This window comes from Petaurus breviceps, unplaced genomic scaffold (genome assembly GCF_028583685.1).
Source record: "Petaurus breviceps papuanus isolate PSGF00001 unplaced genomic scaffold, PetGlider_PUasm1.0 90750, whole genome shotgun sequence".
Lineage (NCBI taxonomy): Eukaryota > Metazoa > Chordata > Mammalia > Diprotodontia > Petauridae > Petaurus > Petaurus breviceps.
This window is the reverse complement of record NW_027187335.1, coordinates 9,774,549-9,796,277: the sequence shown is the minus strand read 5'-3', so window position 1 is coordinate 9,796,277 and position 21,729 is coordinate 9,774,549. Positions and strand designations below refer to the sequence as shown.

Below are 21,729 nucleotides of genomic sequence, written 5' to 3'. Positions count from 1 at the left end.
ATTCGACTGAGGGGTACAGGTTGACTTCTGAGTTCTCCCTTCCATCTCTCAGATGCTTATTTCCCTAAACTCAAATATAAAATTAGAGCAAAATGTTTAAAATAAAAACATGAAGAACTTAAAATATATGCATTTCACACTAAAAAAACTAAGAAAGAAAGATCCCTTTTCTCTCTGAAACTACTTAAATATTATTTATCTGAAGTAAACAGAGAAGTTATACACTGGGGAGACAAGATGGTAAAGGCAAAGATTTGTCTGAGCTCTCCCAAACTCCTGTTCAACAAAATTTAAAATAATGCCTCAATACAAATTCTGAAACAGCAGAACCAAAGATGTGATGAAACAGTTTTCCAGTCCAAGAAAACTTAGAATGTAGGCAGGAAAGGTCTGTCTCGAGGAGTGAGAGTGCAACAATCTAGCACAGGCTGCATCGGTGTAGGCCACACCACAGCAAGCCAACATCAGGCCTTAGGGGCAATTGAATTGACAGCATCATCTTCAAAAGCTTTCAGCAGACAGACAGTAAAGGGATCAGACAATTGATCAAAAGAAAATTACATGGAACCCTTTGTGGGCACTGGGTGCTAGACTGTGTTGCCCATTCTCAGTTCTGGGTTGCAGTTCCAGGGTGAAGAGAAGCACTAGCACAATTAGAAGGTGCAGCTGCAGGGGCACATGGGCTCTCGTCACAGTTCCAGAGTGGAGAAAAATGCTTATGGTTACTCACAGACCAGAGCACAGGCCAGGAGAGCTGTAAGATGACAACACCTCTCCTTAGATAATATCACCTTGGAAGAACTGAAGACTTAAAGATCCCCCAGAACTAGCTCTGAACATAGCAGCATGAAAGACCTGCGTAGTGCCTCCTCCACTTTGGAAACAGAGCCCAATTTTAACATAAAGTCAAAAATTAAGAAATAGGCTGGGGAAATAAGCAAGAAAAAAAAAGAACCTGCCATAGAAAGTTACTGTGGTGACAGGGAATGTCAAAATACAAACTCAGAAGACAACAAAGTCAAAACTGCTATACCCAAAACTCCAAAGTAAAACGTGAATTTGATTCAGGTCCAAAAAGAATTTCTGGAAGAGTTCAAAAAGGATTTTAAAACTCAAAGAGAGCTAGAGGGAAAATTGGAAAAAAGAAATGAGAGTGAGGCAAGAAATCATGGGAAAAAAAATCAACAGCTTGGTCTATGAGGCACAAAAATACTGAAGAAAATACCTTAAAAAAGAGAATAGGCGAATGCTAATAGAGGCACAAAAATTCACTGAAGAGAACTCCTTAAAAAGCAAAACTGGCCAAATGAAAAGGGAGATACAAAAGCTCAATGAAAAAAATAATTCCTTAAAAATTAGAATTGGGCAAGTGGATGGTAATTATTTCAACGAGAAATAAAAAATCAATATAACAAAATCAAAAGAATGAAAAAAATAGAAGAAAAAGAGAAATATCTCTTTGGAAAAACAACTGACCTGAAAACAGCCACAGGAGAGATAAATTAAGAATTATTGGACTAGGGGCGGCCAGGTAGCACAGCGAGTAAGAGCACCGGCCCCAGTGTCGGGATGACCTGGGGATCAAATCCAGGCTCAGACACTTAGCACCCACCCAGAAACACCTGGCCGTGTAACCTTGAGTAAGTTACTTAACCCCAATTGCTTAGGGGTGGCCAGGTGGCTCAGCAAGTAAGAGCACCGGCCCCAGTGTTGGGATGACCTGGGGATCGAATCTGGGCTCAAATACTTAGGACCACACCAGGACCACACCTAGAAATAACTGACCGTGTAACCTTCAGCAAATTACTTAACCCCAATTGCTTAAAAAAAAAGAAGAATTATTGGACTACCTGAAAGTCATGATCAAAAAAGAGACTAGATATTATCTTTCAAGAAATTATAAAGGAAAACTGCTCTGATATCCTAGAATCAGAGGGCAAAATAGAAATTGGAGGAATCCACTGATCACCTCCTAAAATGAAAACTCCCAGGAATATGACAGCCAAATTCCAGAGCTCCCAGGTCAAGAGCAAAATACAGCAAGCAACCAGAATGAACAGTCAGGAAAACATAAGATTCAGAAGCTTCTACATTAAAGGCCCAAAGAACTTGAAATATGATATTACAGAGGGCAAAGGAGCTAGGATTACAACCAAGAATCCCCTAAACCAGCAAAACTAAGTACAATTCATGGGGGAGGGAGGGACTGGCATTTAATGAAATAGGACTTTCAAGCATTCCTGATGAAAAAAACAGAATTGAATAGAAATTTTGACTTTCAAATAAAAGACTCAAGAGAAGCATAAAAAGGTGAATAAAGAAAAATCATTAAAGGTGGTTAGGAGTATACAGACAGAAGGCATGGGTGTGAGTTGATTATAATGGGATGATATCTAAAAAATAAAATTAAGGGATGAGAAAGTAGTCACTGGAAGAAGAGGGAAGGGAAAGGCAGAATGGGGTAAATTATCTCACATTAAAAGAGGTGTGAAAGAGCTTTTACAGTAGAGGGGAAGTGGTAGAAGACAACACTTGAATCTTACTCTCATCAGAATTGGCTCAAATAGGGAATCACATACACACTCAGTTGGGTACAGAAGTCTGTCTTACCATACAGGGAAGTAGGAGGGGAAAGAGATAAGAGAATAAGGGTGCTGATGGAAGGGAAGGCAGATTGTCAGAGGCAGTGGTCAGAATCAAAACACTTTTGAGGATAGGGTGAAAGGAGGGAGAGAGTGAGAGGAAGGGAAGGGGAGAGGGAGAGGGAGAAAGAGAAAGAGAGGAGAAGGATAAACAAGAGAAAAATAGGATGGAGGGAATATACAGTAATCATAACTGTGGAAAAATTTTTATAGCAAGTTTCTCTGACAAAGGTCTCATTTTTCAAATATGGTGAGAACTGAGTCAAATTTGTAAGAATATTAAGTCATTCCCCAATTGATAAATGGTCAAAAGATATTAACAGGCAGTTTTCAGGAAAAAAAAACAAAGCTATCTCTAGGCATAATGAAAAGATGCTCCAAATCACTACTGATTAGAGAAATGAAAATTAAAACAACTCTGGGATACCACCTTACACTTTGAGATTGGCTAATATGAAAGAAAGGGAAAATGATAAGTGTTGGAGGGGATGTTGGAAAATTAGGACAAAAAAGTACCACTGGTGGAATTGTAAACTAATTTAAATATTCTGAACAGCAATTTGGAATTCTGCCAAAAAAAATTTTTTTTCAGTCAAAAAATTATTTTTACATGTAATTGGGGGAAAAATTTTTTTTTAAATTATACACAGCTTTTTCACTGTTACCAAACCTGAAAAGGCTATGCTCTGACAGAGACTTGATTAGTGATAATCAAGTGATATAACAGAGAGTTGTAATTCACATTCTGTTACTACAGTCCCATCAGAACAATATCACTAAATATTCACCTTCTTTATAGTGTCCTGTACTTTGGAATAAAAACTCAAAGCCCAAAGATTGTGCATATTTGAAACATTGTGGCTTCCTTAAAACAAAATGGCTTCCTTAGAATTAAAGAAATCAAAAAGGATAAAAGATGACATACACCACATTCAAGTGAAAAGCTGCTTAAAAGTACCATATTTAATTAAGTAGCTTACCTGAAACACCAATTTTTAAAGATATAATATTTAGTTTCATTTTCACATACTATATAAAGCTATTTAGAAATTTTCATCTTAAATTGGAAGCCTAATGTGCTTCTTCAAAGCTAAATCATCTCCCATCAGGATTTCCTAAATTATGCAGAAATAATTTAATAATTAACTGCATTTTAAAGGATCAAAACCAATAAAACTCCAATAGATTTTTTAAATTTCTTTTACATGCTTTAAGATTATTCAAAGGCACAGAATTCAAAGAAACCACTAACAACCAATTGCTTTTTTTTTACTATATATGGTTTTTTTTACTATAATTACATAAAACTGATAGTTTAAAGCTGATAATTAGATAAACCAGATTATCTACTTCTTTATAAAAATTCAATCATAAAGTTGAAATCTAAGTACATTTAAAAAACTCAATTCTAACTTAATCACTTTCAAGATCTGAAAATTATAGAAACTCCCTGAAACTAAAGTTTGTTTCATAAATAATGCAATTAGTTTCAAAATATTTTCATTTTAAAATCAAATATACAGATAATTAGAAAGATCTATCTCTGTACAATAATGATTATACTACTACTTTTTGCTTATGCAACATTTTACTTTTCCAAACATCTTCACATTGTCTCATTTGTCCATCACAACAATCACTTGAGAAATAAAGGCATTATTAACACCATTTTACAGATGAAGAAAGTGAGGTAAAGGGTTAAATGGCTTCCCCATTGTCACATGGCCAGTGAGAGTTAAGACTTAAAACCCAGAACTTCTGAGTCTTCGTACAATGCTATTTCTCCTATCATGTGGCCAATAATAATAATACAGACTTTTATTATGATGAGTAATCAATAACAAGCAACTCTTGTATCTATAGTTAAGCCAGCTACTCCCAGTCCTTAATATATATGAATTACAAGAGGACTACTTCAAAAGTCAAATGAGTCTAAAATTTTACTAGGGACCAAGTACTGATCAGTAACTTTTTTATTCAACTGAATTAAGTTTTAAAAAGTAGCTTTTGTCTACAGAATGTTAAAAACCTAAAATACAAAAGTAACTCATGTAATTAATATTCAGTGTGTTTTCTAAGAGTTTATATAGACATAGTTGAGAGGTTAAGTAGGAGGTTTTAAAATACGGCAAATATGAAACAAGTTTCTATTCATGGGCTAAGAGTCTTTAGTTTCATAAACAATGTTCTATAAAATCTTAACATCAATGTGAAACAAAGAACTAAATATCACCACCATGACTTATAAACATAAATTCTAGGTTTTAAGATATTGAATAATTTAATCTATGAACATATAATCACAAGTACCTTTAAATGAAATGGTACTTCTTAGTATTTCTTTTTAAATGTATTAAATTCACTGTTAGGATACTTTCCGTAAACTTTTCTTTTGTTTGAAAGAACAAAATTTTAACTATTAAAGTTGTCCAGAGCAAAACAAGGGAAGGGAAGTTAATTTTTTTAACTTTACTGGAGCTTTTCTTTTTAAATAGCTAAAAGGTAGACAGTGGTTCTTGCTCTGTACTAACAGAATGAATAGCAGCCAAAGTAAAGAGATTAACAAATGCCGTGTTTCCACGCCACCCCCACCCCCCAACAAGCATGGACATTTGCCACCCAAGTCTCTACAAAGAAAAGAAAGGATAACATCTGACAAAACAATAGTGAATAGGCTTTATAAAGCGTTCACAGCTTTAATGCCTAAATAATGAAAAAAATGAGCTCGCTGTCCAAAAATATTTCAAAATCCATTAGGTTTAAAAGTCTCTTTTTCGAGGAAAAGAATTAATTTGCTGGTCACCAGAAATTGTAATATGAAAATAATGAGCCCAATGATAGAAGAATTTCCCTAAATAATTACAAAATACAATTATAAATTTCAAAATCTATTATCTAAAAGCTTAGGTGCTTAATGAGAGACAGAATAAACTTGGGTTGACGGGCTCCATAACTGTTCTCTTATTCATTCACTTTGCCATAATCCAGCTTCCAAGACCACGCTTTCCTTGTACTCACGTTTAAGCCCAAAGTGAACATTACTTCTTCTGCCCTCTGGTTGCCCACACAAAGCTTTTTCTCCCCGGGTCCCAGCTCCAAAATTACTTTAACCACAATCAGAGCGCCTAGCTTCGGGCCATCCCCCATTGTTTCATTCTGCAAGCTAAGGAATACAGCAGAGAGCAGCGAGCAGGAAGGGGGATGGGGTAGGGGAGCCCTGCTGCTACTGTTACTGCTGCTGCCGCTGCCGCTGCCGCTGCCTCCAGAGCTAGGGACCAGTGGAGGAAGGACGGAGGTAGGGAGGCAGGGAAAGATGCCCTGGGAAGGCGGGTGGCAGAGGAGCAGCAGCGGGAGGAGGGGAGTACCTGAGTATCCTGGGCAGGTTCTGCGTCAGAGCTGGCACACCGGTAGAAATAGAAAAGTGCACAAGAAGCAGAACAGAGAGAGACACCAAGATAGCTGAATTAATGACCACCGCCCCGCCAACGAAGCCAAACACAAATAGCAGCATGCATCCAGGACTCATGGCGCTGTGCGGGCATGGTGACCCGCCGCTGAGAGGAGCGAAGAGGCTACAGAACAGGGGCCACGGGGGGGTCTTTGCAGCGCAAGTTTGTCATTCAGCGGCCACGGCCACAAAAACAATGCCATCAGCAGCTCTCCACTGGGTTCTGCAGCAGCGGCGGCAGCGGCGGAGGCAGAGGCAGCGGCAGCGGCAGCAGCAGCAGCGACTCCCAATCAATGACATCACCCTACTCTCCCCACCTCACAACCATAGAGCTGCCGCTCTTAGCATCTGTGCAGCAGCCTCGAGAGAGCCAGCTTATTAACTGTTTTTCCCCCTCCACGAATTGTCCACGTTTAGCTCATTGGTCACAAAGCCTGCTCATCTACATAATTTATTCACAATTCTACATCAAATAGACACCCAGCTAATAACCCTTTCAAACCCGTACCCTGGCAACAAAAATTAGACTAAACACAACGGCAGAAATGAAAGTTATTTTCAAACTCCCACAAACTCTGAGACTAATTGAAAACCCCCAAAATTCCCAAAACAAAAATCTTTTATCAATTTCTTTTTTTAAAACATACAAATATCTCCAAGCTGCCTATCTGGCTATCTCCTGATTTGGCCTTTTAAATAGTCAAGGCTGCTTCCATTCTTTTCTACTCTATTCTCTCCCACAACATTCCAAGCATAGAACAGAACTTTCTAAATCAGCCTGACTGTTGTTCTAGGATTGAAGAACACAGCAACACAGAAATAAATAGATTTTTTTGCCCGTTTTCAAGGCAAAATATATAACAAAGCTTACCTAATTCTACTATGAGTTGTGGATTCTAGTTGATCACTCCCTGATAGCTGATGAAGTTTTGTTTTTTCTAAGTGTTCCATATAATTATGGATCATCTATTTAAAAAAAAAGAAGGAAAAACATGAATTAAAATGAACATTACTCAGAATTAAAAGATATACTTCTATACAAGTTTCATATTTATATCTTTACATCTGAGGACTACTCAGTGACATGCAAAAGGATTTTAGAAAGACATAAGTTTAGGAATGGCACTTAGTGAAACCAACATCTTTAACATATCAAAATACTTTTCATAACTGTTTAAATGTTATCACTACGACAACTAGTCCTGGATAAGTAGTTCAGGAAAATAAGAATGAGAGGAAAAATGAAAGGTCCCTGGTTAAAAGCAGAAACTTACATTTTTGGAAATCCATAATGTAAATAAAGAAAAAAAATTAAATAAACATATGTGAAACTTGAAACGAGCCAATGTCTTGATGTGATTTTTCACCAATCAGCCAAAAGTATGGAAGTGTAAAAACCATTTCTAATTCAGTATGCACAGAGAATTACTCTATGTAGTTTTAACTTGGTTTTGTGGAAAATGAAAATTTTTTACTTCCAATTCTGAAATGAAAAAATTCCATTAAGATACTAAATAACAGTAGGGATGAAACACACTTCTCATCTATATTGCTTTTATGTTAACTTCAGGTGATTTTATGGAATACACTCGTCTCCCTGACCTCTCAGGTCAAGGATTAAATTTTAGGAAACTGTACCTTGAATGATATTGTCTGGAACCTTAAAACATGCGTGGTGATTTCTAAGGGAACATGAAGTACCCAGTATGATTTTTTAAAATAATCTCCAAATTTTAACTTAAAGACAAAAGTAAAATGCACATAATTCAACATATATTTCAAATACACATTAAAAAAATTAGAATCTAGAAGCCTCATACTGAAAAGTGTTAGATAAAAAAGAGTGTTTCATGAATCTAAGTTCATGTGAGAATGTTTGTGTAGGCAGCAGGCAGTTACATATTATTATATGTTTTATATTATAAGGGACTTAAAAAGGTAGAAAAATTATTTGGAAACTCTGGGTAGATTCTTAGAAGCAGAATATTTACTATATCCTTACTTATTTGGAGGAGAAGATGTAAATGTAGACACAGCTATAAATAATTTATCAACATACACAAAATCTTTGACTATACTGAAAGAAAACTTTATGGCTGAAGAAAATAAAAATGAACCAATTTTTTTTAATTATCAAAAAAATAACATATCTTTACTAAAGAAGTGTTATTTAAGAGATGTGAAAATTACTTTTATCCAGTACAATTTAACTGATCAAATTACATTTTTCTTCTGAACCAGTAACAGTTAACACCCTTATTTTATTGACAGGTCAAAAAGCAGCACAAAAATTATCAAAAAATCCTTCATGCTATTTCTAAATAGAGAACACTTACAAGAAGACACACAGTAAAAGGGGTGCGGCGGAGAACTAAAGGGAATAAGAGGGAAGGCATTCAATGCTTTAAAATACATTGAAAATATTATAAAATAATTACAGTATTTGAGGGTTACAGTGAAAAGTTGCCTTCTATACTATCTAAAGGCAGTGTTTATGGTCACAAGGGTTTGTTGGAGACTCTGTGTCCAGCAAATCTTAGAAGAAATTTAACCATTTTCTTTTAAATAGAAAAACTACTAAAACCTTCTGAAAGCATAAGGAAATGGGTTATAATATATGTCTGATTTTAAACTGGGTAAAAGTTGCAACTATTTCCATCTAACTCTACTATGGTACTCCTGTCCCATCATCACCAAAATACACTGTTATCTATAACAGTCAACACATCAACCAATATAATGATTAAGGGTTGTTATTCAGAGCTTGAATGGATAAGAAATAAATCGAATTTTAAAAATAAAGCCAACTCTTAGCAAATTCAACTCTGTCAACTGTTAGTTGACTATGTCAAGCAGTCAATTAATAGTCAACCATTTCTAAGCCTCATAGATGAATTTAAATAGTAAAACTGGATGTTCTTTATTTAAAAAGAGGCAAGAAATTCCTTCTTGATTCCTCATCCTTAATATTTATTTTCTATAAATATAGTAGTCAAGCATACAGTAAGCATTTGTCAGTTGCCTCTGTGCTGGTCACTGATAAGCACTAGAGACAGGAAAATGAAACGGGGACAGCCTCTTCTTTCAAGGAGGTTATGTGTTACATGTCCCCAGGTACGGAAATAAAGACTACATAAAAATTCCTGAGAAAATTAGATGAGGTCTCTGGAAGGAGATAGATCTTATGCTGAACCTTGAAGGGAGCTAAGGAGTCAAACAAGTGAAGATGATAAGGGCAAGTTTCCCAAACCACACATCTTAGATGCAGAGAGAAGACTCTCTACAATTATAACAGCAAAGTTCTCAGCTACTCATTTCTGAAATCAGAAAAGCTCCTTTCTGAAACTTTAACCAAAAGCAACTGAAAAATGGGGAATTCCAAAATATCCTTTTCAGATAGTTGGTCCCAGGTCTCATTTTGAATAAATAGTTCGCAACAGTGTATCCAGCTTGGCTTCCAAATTATCAGAATCACAGGATTTGAGAGCTGGAAGAGATGTCAACAGTCATGTCAAGTCCAACAAACACCTGAAAGGAATTCACATTAAAGATACTCAGAAGGAGCCATTCAGCAATTCTCTGAGACTTCCAAGGAGGGGGCAGTCTTTGTAACCTGACTTACATCATTGCTCAAATTAAGTTTCCCTCTCCAAATTTTACCAACTCTCTCTTAATTGCTAAATGTGAAGGGCTCTGTTCTCAATTCTCATTCTTAACCTGTCTTAAACATTTGAGATTACCAATCACCTTGTCAGTCAATAAACATCTATTAAGCACTTCTATGTGCCAGGCCCTCCACTAAACTCTGAAAAATACAAATAGAAAAAATAAAAGACAACTCCTGAACTCAAGGAACTTAAAATCTAATGTGGGAAGACAACATACATAAGGAAGCTGGAGGGGGAGGGGGGGGCAGGGCAGGGAAAGTGGAGGGAGATAAGAGGACAGTCTGAGGGCTATGGAAATTGAAGAGATGACTGGTCTGGGAACTCTCTTTAAATGGAGGCTTTAGGAAGAGTTCTTTGTTCCACCCTCCAATCAAAGGGGCAAAAGGTGAGTACTCAGGCTAATCCAATCTCACAGGAGATATCCTGGATAGGTTCTTTTTCTCTAAGTTTTCATTATATGATCTTTTCTGGTTCTCCTATCTGTCCAAACACTCTTTTCCAATTTCCTTTGGTGGTTCTGTAGCCATCACACTCACCAACAATAAGTGCCCCCAAAATCTCTCTCCTGGGTTCCTTTTCTTTTTGTTCCATACTATTCTCACTTGGCAATCTCATGAACTCCCATAAATTCAACTATCATCTCTATGCAGATGACTCCTAGATTGGTCATCTATCTTTTTTCTGTATCCTGAAATACTGTCATGCATCACCAATGGCCTCTTTTGAACATCTCAAAATGTCTATCCCAGAGGCACCTAGAGCTCAACATGCCCAAAATAGAATTCATCTTTTCCTTCAAATGTGCCCCCACTTCAAAACTTCCCTAGTAGTTACTGATACTACTAACCTTGCAGTCACCCAATGCTTGAAGATAAACCTTAATGTCATCCTCAACTTTTCCTTCTAACTCATCCCACAGGTCCAGTCTATTGCCAAATCTTGTTTCTACCTTCACAAGTTCCACATACATCTCCTTTTCTCCACTCATACAGTCCTGATTTAGGCCTTTATCACTTCTTGCTTGGACTACTGAAATGGCTTTCTAATTAGTCTCCCTACCTCAAGTCTCTCCCCACTCCCCAACCTCCACTTGGTTACTAAGGTGATTTTTCTACGGTATAGGTCTCACTATGTCACCCTTGTGTGTAAGGAGTTCTAGTGGCTCCCAAAAACCTTTAGAATCAAGTAAGAAATAGTCTCTTTGGTATTTAAAGCTCTTTATGACATGGCGCATCTCTACCTTCTAAATCTTCTTTCCCATGCACTCTATGATCCATATAGTTTGCCCTACTTGCTCGTTCATGCACATTCACTCCACCCCCAGTTCTGTTCCTTTGCACAAGCTGTCCCCCAAGCTTAGAATAGTCTGCCCCTTTACCTCTGCTTCTTAGTTTCCCTGGCTTCCTTTGAAACAGTTCAAACCCCATCCACTACAGCAGGCCTTTCTAATTCCCCCATCTGCTAATACTGTCAGTTAAGTGGCACATCTGAATTTAAATCCTGCCTCAGGTACTAACTAGCTGTATAACCCCAGACAAGTTACTTAATCTCTGTCTCAGTTTCCTCAACTTTAAACAAGGACAATAAAAGCACCTGACTCCTAGGATTGTTATAAGGATTAAATGACATAAAGCACTGAAGTTTAATGAATGCTTGTTTACTTGTCCTTGTCTTTCCTGTTCCATTTTCTTTTTCTGGGGTAATAGTTGCAATAATTATAGAACTTCCAGTAACTTCTTTCATTCTTCAATGCCATAGTATTTCTTCACTGTACGTTTCGAGCTCCCTTACATTTCTACTCATTTCTTCACTTTCTCTGCTGGTTTTTCCATGGAATTTTCCTTCTGAAGATTTCTTCCTTTTTTCTGCTGTCATTCTTTTACTTTATTTGAAGCATTTCTTGTAGTTTTGAGATAAAAAGAAACTGTATTTAGATGTAAGCTCTCATGCAGTCATCTTCCCTGAAATAAATGTGGTTATACTGAAAACTTACCCAAAAAGTGAAATCCTGAATTCAAGTTAAGCAGTCCTGAGTTCAAATCCTAATATCTATTTACTACATGTGTCTTTCTACGAAAAGTACTTAACGTTCTAAGCCTCAAAGGAAGATAAATTAAGAGTGGAATAGGGCATCAGACCTCTCCTAATCCAGCCTCTCATTTTACTAATAAGGAAAACGAGACCCAAGGAGGTGAAGTGACTGTCTCACTTAAAGTTATAGTCAGCGTCAGTCTCTTTATATGTAAAATAAGGATAAAAAAATTACTACCCACAAATTGTTGTGAGAATTCAAATGAGCTAAGATATATGAAGTTTTCTGTAAACCTTATGGTGTCATATAAATTTGAGCTATTATTTTCACTAACAGTAAATTAAGGGATGATTGTTTGCTTTATAAAAGAATTCTTCACCTTGCAAGAAAACTTCACAGTATTTTATTCACACTATGTTAAGAGCTGAAAGGAAAATTAAGAGATCATTTAGTTCAAAATCCCTCAGATAAAGAAACTTGCTCCTAGACAAAAAAAAAAAAAAAGGCCAAGACTTGAACCTTCTTCACAGTCCAACTGTGAATGCTCACCTAGCCACACATCATCAACCACTCAAACAAGTCACTGATACCAAGGGTCTCCTCATGTTTCTCATTGGTTCCTTGTGCCCTGGTATGGTGGAATGGTAACCTAGAACTCTCTTGTTATCTTCATAGCCATCCTTTACAAGAACTCATCTACTTACGAACTTAATTATCAAACAAATCTGTCACATCATCAATTTGGGAAAGCCCTCTAATAATGCATTTCATAACCTATTAATTCCTACTCATTCAATGCAGCTCTTATTCATGTACTTCATGAGTTTGCTAGAGGTTTCATCTAATATCCTAAAGTCCTTCCTTGGGATCTCCTGATGTTACAAGGACATCAGTGCATCACTCTGGCATTCTACTCATCATCTTCTATTCCTTGGCAACAACTTTTATTTCTGTGCTTCAAAGTTCCTCATTCATTATATGTTGTAGCTGTTCACACCCATTTGTGCTTCTCCATTGCTGCCTGATAATAATCATTCTTAATTATCTGGAGACTGTTTGATTATGAGTTTTATAGGTTTTCAATCCAAATGCATGTCGGTAATGTGGGAAATAGATATTCTTAATCCATTTGATCTTCCCTATATGGATGGTCAGGCCATCCTGACTTCTAGAATGGTCACAAATCTCTTCTAAGAGGCTCTGTAACGATCACAGACTTGATGCAATAATGTCATCCGAAAACTGATTATCTGGAAAACCTCATCATCCACTGAGAAATGCTCTTCAACTTGGAATCTGTGTAAGATCTCCATTATTATGGTGGATACCTTTGGTAAGCATATATCTAGCTGTTTTATGCTTCTCTTTTTTTTTTAATCAGAGGATCACTGCACAAGCTTACATCTGATATGTCTTTCAAGAAATCTTGGGGGCAGGGCAGCTAGGTGGCACAGTGAATAGAGCACTGGCTCTAGAGTCAACAGGACTTGAGTTCAAATGTGACCTCAAACACCTGACACACTTACTAGCCATGTGACTTTGGGCAAGTCACAACCCCAATTGCCCTCCAAAAAGCAAAAAAAAAGAAAATCTTGGGGGCGGCTAAGTAGCGCAGTGAATAGAGCAATGGCCCTGGAGTCAGGAGGACCAGAGTTCAAATCTTAGACACTTAACACTTACTAGTCGTGTGACCTTGGGCAAGTCACTTAACCCCAATTGCCCTGCTTTCCCCCCTCCAAAAAGCAAAAAAAACCCCAAATTTAAAAAAAATCTTGAATGATTTTGATGTATGGATAAAAGGCATTTTATTGGAAGAACTTTTTTTTTTTTTGCAATCAGGGTTAAGTAACTTGCTCAAGGTTACACGGCTAGTTATTTCTGGGTGTGGTGCTGAGTGTCTGAGTCCGGGATTCGATCTCCAGGTCATCCCAACACTGGAGCCGGTGCTCTTACTCGCTGTGCTACCTGGCTGCCCCAAGAAGAACTTTTAACATAGATTTTTTTAACATTGACTCTACCAAAGCAAATGCTTTTTCATAGTTAACAATCTTATTATACATAAGATCTTACATTCTATACATTTTTTGGTCAACTGCAAAATGGCATTATTGAATATCATTTGTGAAAAATTAATTGTCCCAGGGGCAGCCAGGTGAGTAAGAGCACCGGCCCCAGAGTCGGGACGATCTGGGATCGAATCCGATCCCAGAAATAACTGGCCATGTAACCTTTAGCAAGTTACTTATCCCCAATTGCTTAAAAAAAAAATTAGTTGTCCCTTACTAATATCTTTATAAAAGAAGTCTTCAATTATGTATTGGATATCACATCAATCCCTAAGAATTCTCATGGCTCTATCCTCCAGCAAGGTATATCTATCAGTATAATATTGGTTATAAGCTGGCTATTTTTCCTATCTTTGTTCTTTTTAGTGCTATTTCTACTTCCCAGATAAATGTATCTGTAATTGCAATATTAGGTTCCAAATGCAGTGGTTCTACTGACCTTCACGGTGAAAAAAAAGTTTGTCATGATAATTTTTCTGAATCTTTTTCATTTTTCTTCCGTTCTTCTTGTTTTGATCCATAGGTTCACCCTTAGGATAACTCTACTTATGTATATGTCACATCAAGTTTTCTTTAAATTGGTTCTACCCTGTACTGTTTCTGTCTCCTTTATGAGATAATACTGTTCATAATTGAAAGATTTTAAAAATAAGTTTATACTCTCACCTATTGTTGTCTTTGACAGCCATCTCTTTCCACACAGCAAGTCAAATGCTGGCCGAGTAAGGTATTTATTGGGTTCTTTTCATTTTCTTAATTGTAACAATAGATTTGTAATGGCTAAATTTCTGTATAAAATTATTATGATCATTATTCATGTCATTTCTAATGTCCATTTCCCATTTCCCTTTGCTGATTACTTGCTTAAACAATTCAGGATTGAGCTGTATCAATGATATACCATCTTTTTCTCAATATTATTCTTTCTTCTTGCTTTTTACTAAGTCTGGTCTTTGTTCTAAGAAGATAATGGTCTGATTGTATGCTGTTAACTGATTGAGGGATGACTCCCATGATGACAATAACAAGTTTTTCCTGGCTGTCAACAATGCAATCTAAATTCATTTTTTGTGTGTGAACTATTTGGTACTTGAATTTCCAGGGCCTATCAATTCTTTTCACAAATTGTGTTCATGATATAAAGATGTGAGACTTCTTTGTAATCTATAAATTTTTAGCCTCTTTCATCTTTCTTCCTTTTTCTCACATGTTTTTCTCATCTTTCTCATTTTTTTCCCCAACTTGACTGGTATCATCAAATATCAACGTGTCTATGGATTTAATCTGGAGGTTTTATAAGTTCTTCATTACCTTTTCTATTTCTATCCTAAGCATCTGATACTGGTGAATAAGCTGCAACTATCTTCATGGTGGTCTTTCTACAAAATATCTATCATATCATCAACAAAGCAAAACAAGATGACTGCACATCACATTATATAATGTTCTTTGCTGCCTTTAGACATGATAAAACTAAATCAACCAACTCCTTTCTTTGTGTTTCCAAGGACATATGTGATCTATCCTTTCATTTAGCTGCAACATCTTTCTTTCTTCTGGTTTCATTCATAACAAAAATGTCAAGACTGATATGACTCAGTTCCTCTAGCAGTATGTCCACTTGTTTATTGGACCAAGATTCCCCATTTAGAGGGTCAAAAATAAAAGTTTACAATCTAAAATTTTTTAATTCTTAGCACCCTCTGAACCCTTTTCCACATCTTTGGCTCTGACAACTGAAGCAAAAGGGGACAAATATGCTGACTGAAGACCATTTCATAATTTTGTTTTTGGACTGCCATAGCCAAGAAATTTGTCACCAAAAAACAGCCAGCCTATATGATGTTGAGACTTATTACTTAGCAAGGCTAGTTCTTGAAAAGCATACTCAGTCTGCTGCCAAGGCCATACTCAAAGCCTTCCAGGACAGTAGAACCTGCCAGAGAATCCACTCCACTTACATTGTCCCCAGTAACATAAGGTTATCTCCATGCCACAATGAGGCAACAGAACAGGACTTTCTGGAGTAAGACTTCTTGTATACAAGTCTAAAACATTCTAATCTCTGTCTTCTCATCAGAGTTCCAGTTACATAATTCCAACTATTTACAGGACATTTCCATGAAGAATTCTCAAAATGTAAAGAGTAGAACAAGCACTAGTAAGAACAATGAATCAATCAAAAAAGCAGCAAACATTTATTAAATGCCTAATATGTGCCAGGTACTATATTAAAACCTGTAGATACAAAGACAAAACCAAAACAGTGCCTGCCCTCAAAGAGTTTATATTCTTATGGAGTAGACTGTATGTATATACATAAATATAGAATATACAACAGTAATTTGGGGAGGAAGGTCACTAGTAGTAGGGGGAACAGGAAAGGGTCCGTGTAGAAGGTAGTACATAAGCTAAGTTATGGAGGAAAGGAGGGATTCAAGGAGGTAAAGGTGAAGAAAGAGTTCACTCCAAATATGGAGTACAGTTAATACAATAAAAATGGAACATGGAACATCCTCTGTGAGGGACAGTAAGGAGGCCAGTATATGAACTGTAGAGTATAAGAATGGATAGGTAGGCGGGGGGTAAAGTTTTTGAAGAACTTTAATTGCTAAACAGAAAAAGTCAAAATAGTCAAGAAGATAATATTTTCTTTAAAAAGCAAAACCTTATGCTCTTTAAATAGGTTCAGGTACCCAAATAAAGAAAAATTATTATTGCAAGTTATTGCTGTTAGCAGGTAGAATCATAGAACCATTACTAGTGATCTTTGAGAAGTCATGAAGGGGGGGGGACAAGATAAAGGGGTGAAGCAAGGAACAGAGAAAGAGATCACTGAAAAACTTGATAGGTTTTACAAAACTGGAAGGTAAGTAGATGATATTCCAACTGCTTTAAGAAGTCAAAATGGAACTTTCATGAAAATAGGCAAAAGGGCTGAAAAAGTTGTGGTATATGAATATAATGGAATTCTACTGTGCTATAAGAAATAATGAGCAGATTGACTTCAGAAAAACCTGGAAAGACATATGAACTGATGCTGAGTGAAATGAGCAGAACCAGAAGAACTCTGTGCAGAGGAACAGCCACATAGTGCGATGACTAACTTTAACAGGCTTTGCTCTTCTCAGCAATGCAAGGATCTAAGACAATTCCAAAAGAATCATGATGGAAAATGCTATCCATATCCAGAGAAAGAACTTTAGAATCTGAATGCAGATGAAGTATACTATTTGTTCTCCTTTTCTTTTGTTGTTTTGTTTCTTCTTTCTTGGGGTTCCTCCTATCAGTTCTAATCCTTCTTTACATCATGACTAATGTGAAAATATTTAATATGAATGTATAAGTAGAGCCTATATAAAACTGCATGCTATCTTGGGAAGGGGGGAGGAGATGGAAGTGGAAAAAATTTAAAACTCAAAATCTGATGGAAGTGAATGTTGAAAACTAAGAATAAAGTGATTAATTATTTAAAAAGAACAGTAAAAGTGAGGAAAAAACAAATAAGAATGTGTTCACATTCTTGCTATGAATAATCATATAAAATAACCTGTAACACAAATATTTACAATTTTAAAATTGTATACACTGCTTATAGCTTTTGATCTTTGCTCACTTGGATTCATACATGCCTAAAAAAGGAAAGATTTTCTAAAAGAGCATGCCATTTTATCAGGACTAAATCAGCTGAATGCCCTTATATCCCAGGAAGAAAGTATCACAACCATGGATGAGGATACTACAGAATGGGTCTAAGATGATTTCTTAGTAAATCTGGGGAGGAAGAGGAAGAGTGAGATATTAAGGATGGTGTCTATGTCTGAAATGTAATTTACCAAAGCAAAATCTTTGATATTCAGGAACCTGGCAATTAACAGAAAAAAAAATCTTTAAGAGATTTGAAGCCTACTCTCTTTCTCTTTAATTTTTAATCCTTTCCTTTCTCCTGAATCCTTCCCAGCTGTCTATATCATCATACCCAGACCTCTCCTACCTTTTAAAAAATCCTCTTGACTCTACCAATCCCCCAAAAGTGTTGTCCTACATCTCTCCTTCCTTTCACAGCCAAACTCTTCTAAAATCTGTCTTCATTCACTCTAGCCTCTAGTCTCTTACCTCCCACTCACTTTTGACCCCTTGAAATCTAACTTGCAACCTCATTCAATTGAAATTTCTTTCTGAAGTTACCAGTCATCTCTTGCCAAATCTTATGGCATTTCCTCAACTCACATGATTCTCGATCACTCTGCAGCCTATGAATCTGTTGATCATCCTCTTCTCCTGGACAATCTTTTCCTTCTGGATTTTCATGACACTGTTTCTCCCTTGGTTATCCTATTGCCTGTCTAACTATTCTGTCTCCTTTACTGAATCACTATCCAAATACTGCCCCATAACTAGAAGTATAATGCAAGGCTCTGTTCTGGTCATCATTCACTTCTCTTTTTATATGCTCTCTCTTAGTAATTTTATCAGCTCTCATGTTTTATCTCCATCTCTATGCAAATGATAGATTCCAATTTTCCATTTTGGTCTGTAAAGGATATATTAACTATTTGTTCTTTTTTATATTTCCTTACAATATCAATGTGCCCTAGTATATGCTGAATTTTTGTTAAAGTAATTTGCAGTCCAGAGAAATATGTATTCTTTTGTGGTCCCATTTAGAAAATGTCATGAGTCTTTTAACTCTAGTTTCTCCAGGAATTTGTTCAGTTCCACATTTTCCCTTTTGTTTATCTTTCTATCAGACTTACCCAAAACTCAGAAAGGGATATTGAAGTTTCCCGTCACTATTATGTTGCTGTCTATGTCTTCTTGTAGCTCAGATATTTCCTTTACAAAATTGGATATTAAGATATTAGAAGCATGTATTTATTGCTGATATTGGTTTATTGTTTCTTTTTTTTTTTAAAGCAATCGGGGTTAAGTAACTTGCTCAAGGTTACACGGCCAGTTATTTCTGGGTGTGGTGTTAAGTATCAGAGCCCGGATTCGATCCCAGGTCATCCCAACTCTGGGGCCGGTGCTCTTACTCACTGAGCCACCTGGCTGCCCCTAAGCAATTGGGGTTAAGTAACTTGCTCAAGGTTACACGGCCAGGTGTTTCTGGGTGGGTGCTAAGTGTCTGAGCCCAGATTCGATTCCAGGTCATCCCAACTCTGGAGCCTGTGCTCTTACTCGCTGTGCTACCTGGCCACCCCATGTTTGTGGTTTCTTTCAGCATAATATGGTTTCCTTGCTTATTCCTTTTTACTATCTGAAGGTTTGTTTTTACTTTTTCAGCAAGAATGCAAATTCTGCTTTTTTGTATTCACTTCATACACAGTAAAAAAGAAAAATTTCCATCCCTCAGTTTTATTTTGCATGTCTATTTTTTTTAGGTAGGTTTCTTGTAAGCAACAGATCATAGAGTTTTGTTTTCTTACCCAATCTGTCAGTTTTGTTTTGTTAAACTGTTTAATCCATTCACATTTAAAGTTAGGAGAATTAGAGGTCTATGTTTTCTTCCATCTTCCTCTAATATTGGGTTGTTTTTTTTTTCACTTTATGATTGTTCCCCTCTTTTTGCTATACACACAGTACGATGTTCCTTCAATTATTTACTTTAATCTTTATTTAAAGTGATCTTCTTCCAACCGGCTCTCTTTTCACCCTGATCCTTCCACTCATTTGTTACCTCTTGTCCTTTGGGGTTTAGTTTATTAGTTCCTTTTTTCTCTCCAATTTTTATATGGTTATAGAATTCTTTGTCTTTTTTTCCTTTCAGTTAAGTAGATCTTACATCCTATCCTTCCCTTCTACTAGTTTTTCAAATTTCATTTTTTGTAACCCTTTCCAAAAAGGATTTCTCTTACTCTCTTCATTATCCATCCCATTCTTGACCCATATAATTATTATTCTCTTTCTTTTCTCTGTATTCCTCATAAAATCTCTTAAGGTATTAATTCTAGGGTTTCTACTCTAGATGGTTTCTGCCACTGACTTGTAGATTTATGCCCTGTGAATTAATTTTTTCCATTGTGCCTCATTCCCAAAACAATGCCAATTATTGCAGGAGTCAGAGAGGACAATGCCCCATGGTAGAGACTCTCCCCTATCATTTTCCTGATTATGCAGTCTGCTATTAATCTATACTCTTCCCTGGTTACCTTTTTCCCCCCATTTTCTTCAAAATCTCTCCTTTCTCAGTCCATGTTCTTCTACTCCAGGTGCCAGCTGCCCCAGGGATTGTGCCCATTATTTTTGCTTTGTAGGTCACAAATTCTGTTTTCTTAATTCTCATTTCTCTTTTGAATTACTCAAGAACAGTGTGCTGTGGTTCCATGTTATTCTACTTACATTTCACAAAGCCATCCATCTCATTAAGAGATTAATCATTTTCTTTTGTTTTATAATAATTTATTCATAAATGACTCACTAGATCTAGAGGCTATCTTTCCTGCTGTTGCTACTGTTTTCCCTATTGATTTATCTGCTTATATTCAAGGACTTTGAGTTTTCTCACCTAAATCTTTGAAAATTTCATTCCCCCCCATTCCATTTTTTTTCCCTTTTGCTCATTTTCTGACTCCTTCCCTTCTGACTGTGGTTTCCTTAGGAGCTAGATTTCTAAGTATCTTAATTTCCTTCCACACTGGGCAATTCATGGTTCAACCAGCTCAATTCATGGGTCTCTGCCCCAAACAACTTTTGGGTGGTCAGAACTGACCCTAGTCAGATGCTGTGTTTTTTCCATCAGGTTTAATAAAGTGTATTCCTCATACACACCATGTTGTGTCCTTTCCTGTTCCCTCTGTTCTTTAGTTCTTTGACCTGGTATGAGCAGTTTAGAGAATTGTAGCATTAGTGCTATATGGTTATCTACTCTGGCACTGGCTCTAATGGTATTATAGGGTTATCTGCCCTAGTACCTACTGTTCAGATCTTTGCAGCACTTGCAGCAGTGGCTCTATGGGACTGTGGTCCCTGGCAGGCTTCTTTTCCTGAATGGTTACAACCATGCTGTCCCTCACAGCCAGGGCAAATTTCCACAGCCTAGGGCCAGGGAGTCATAGAGATGACTCTGCAAAGAAGAGAGGAGGGATCAGGTTCTTGATGATGGTTTCTAAGTCTGTGTCATGCCCTTGGGTCTGCTGGTGTGGTCTCACCGCCAGTAGTATGGGAGGTTGGGGAAGGATGCCAAGTAAGCTCAAGGTTAATGACTGTCAGTTAATGGGTAAGGGTTTTTTTTTGGGGGGGGAGGGGTTAGGAAAGAAAGGGATTTTTTTTTAACCTTTTTTTGGATTCTGGGTATCCTAGGACATGAAGCCAGTTGAAGCTGCCTTATCTTTGAAAACACAGAATTTCTGTTTGAGAGAAGTTAAGAGGTCACAAGGATCAAAGAAAATATATAGTCCTCTATCTTGTTACTCACATGACCTGGAAGTCTCTCTGCTTGTGTTTCAGGTTTTTCAGCTCAGTTTTCTTCCTCCCAAGACCTCTGATGCTTTAAGTTTTTTAATTTTTTACTCCCTTATAATCCTCTGTCACTCAATTTCTGACTCCTCCTCCACTAAAGGCAAGTATCCTGGTGACTATATCTCAACGATTTCTCAGTTTCTTCCCACTCAGAGAATTTACTTTTCACTGTCCTCAGTATCTGCCTCAAGAGGTTTCTGGAGGGAAAGGAATGGTCTTTTTTCCTTCAGGCCTGGTACAGTCCCCCATACATATATGCTAGCACTGTGACCCACTTTCCTTTGTTCCTTAATTCTCTGGCTAAAAGCTGCCATTGGAAAAGTTAAGACCCCCTCCTTCCTATAGCTCTTCCTCTCCCACAAGTGGCTGGGCAAGAATAGAAGTCTGGTGCATTGTCACAAAACAGTGGGGG

General features: G+C 36.9%; 1 protein-coding gene across 5 annotated transcripts in view; it reads right to left on the bottom strand.

Moving 5' to 3' along the window:
- Positions 1–21,729, bottom strand: part of SPAG9 (sperm associated antigen 9) — a 140,647-nt gene that overhangs the window by 70,324 nt on the left and 48,594 nt on the right. For 3 of the 5 annotated variants that reach the window (XM_069067513.1, XM_069067514.1, XM_069067517.1), the window contains one exon: positions 6,962–7,056. In XM_069067513.1, coding sequence (XP_068923614.1) covers positions 6,962–7,056 — 95 coding nt within the window. Of the gene's footprint in view, positions 1–6,007; positions 6,376–6,961; positions 7,057–21,729 lie in introns of those variants that run through there. The other 2 variants (XM_069067515.1, XM_069067516.1) reach the window with 2 other exon arrangements.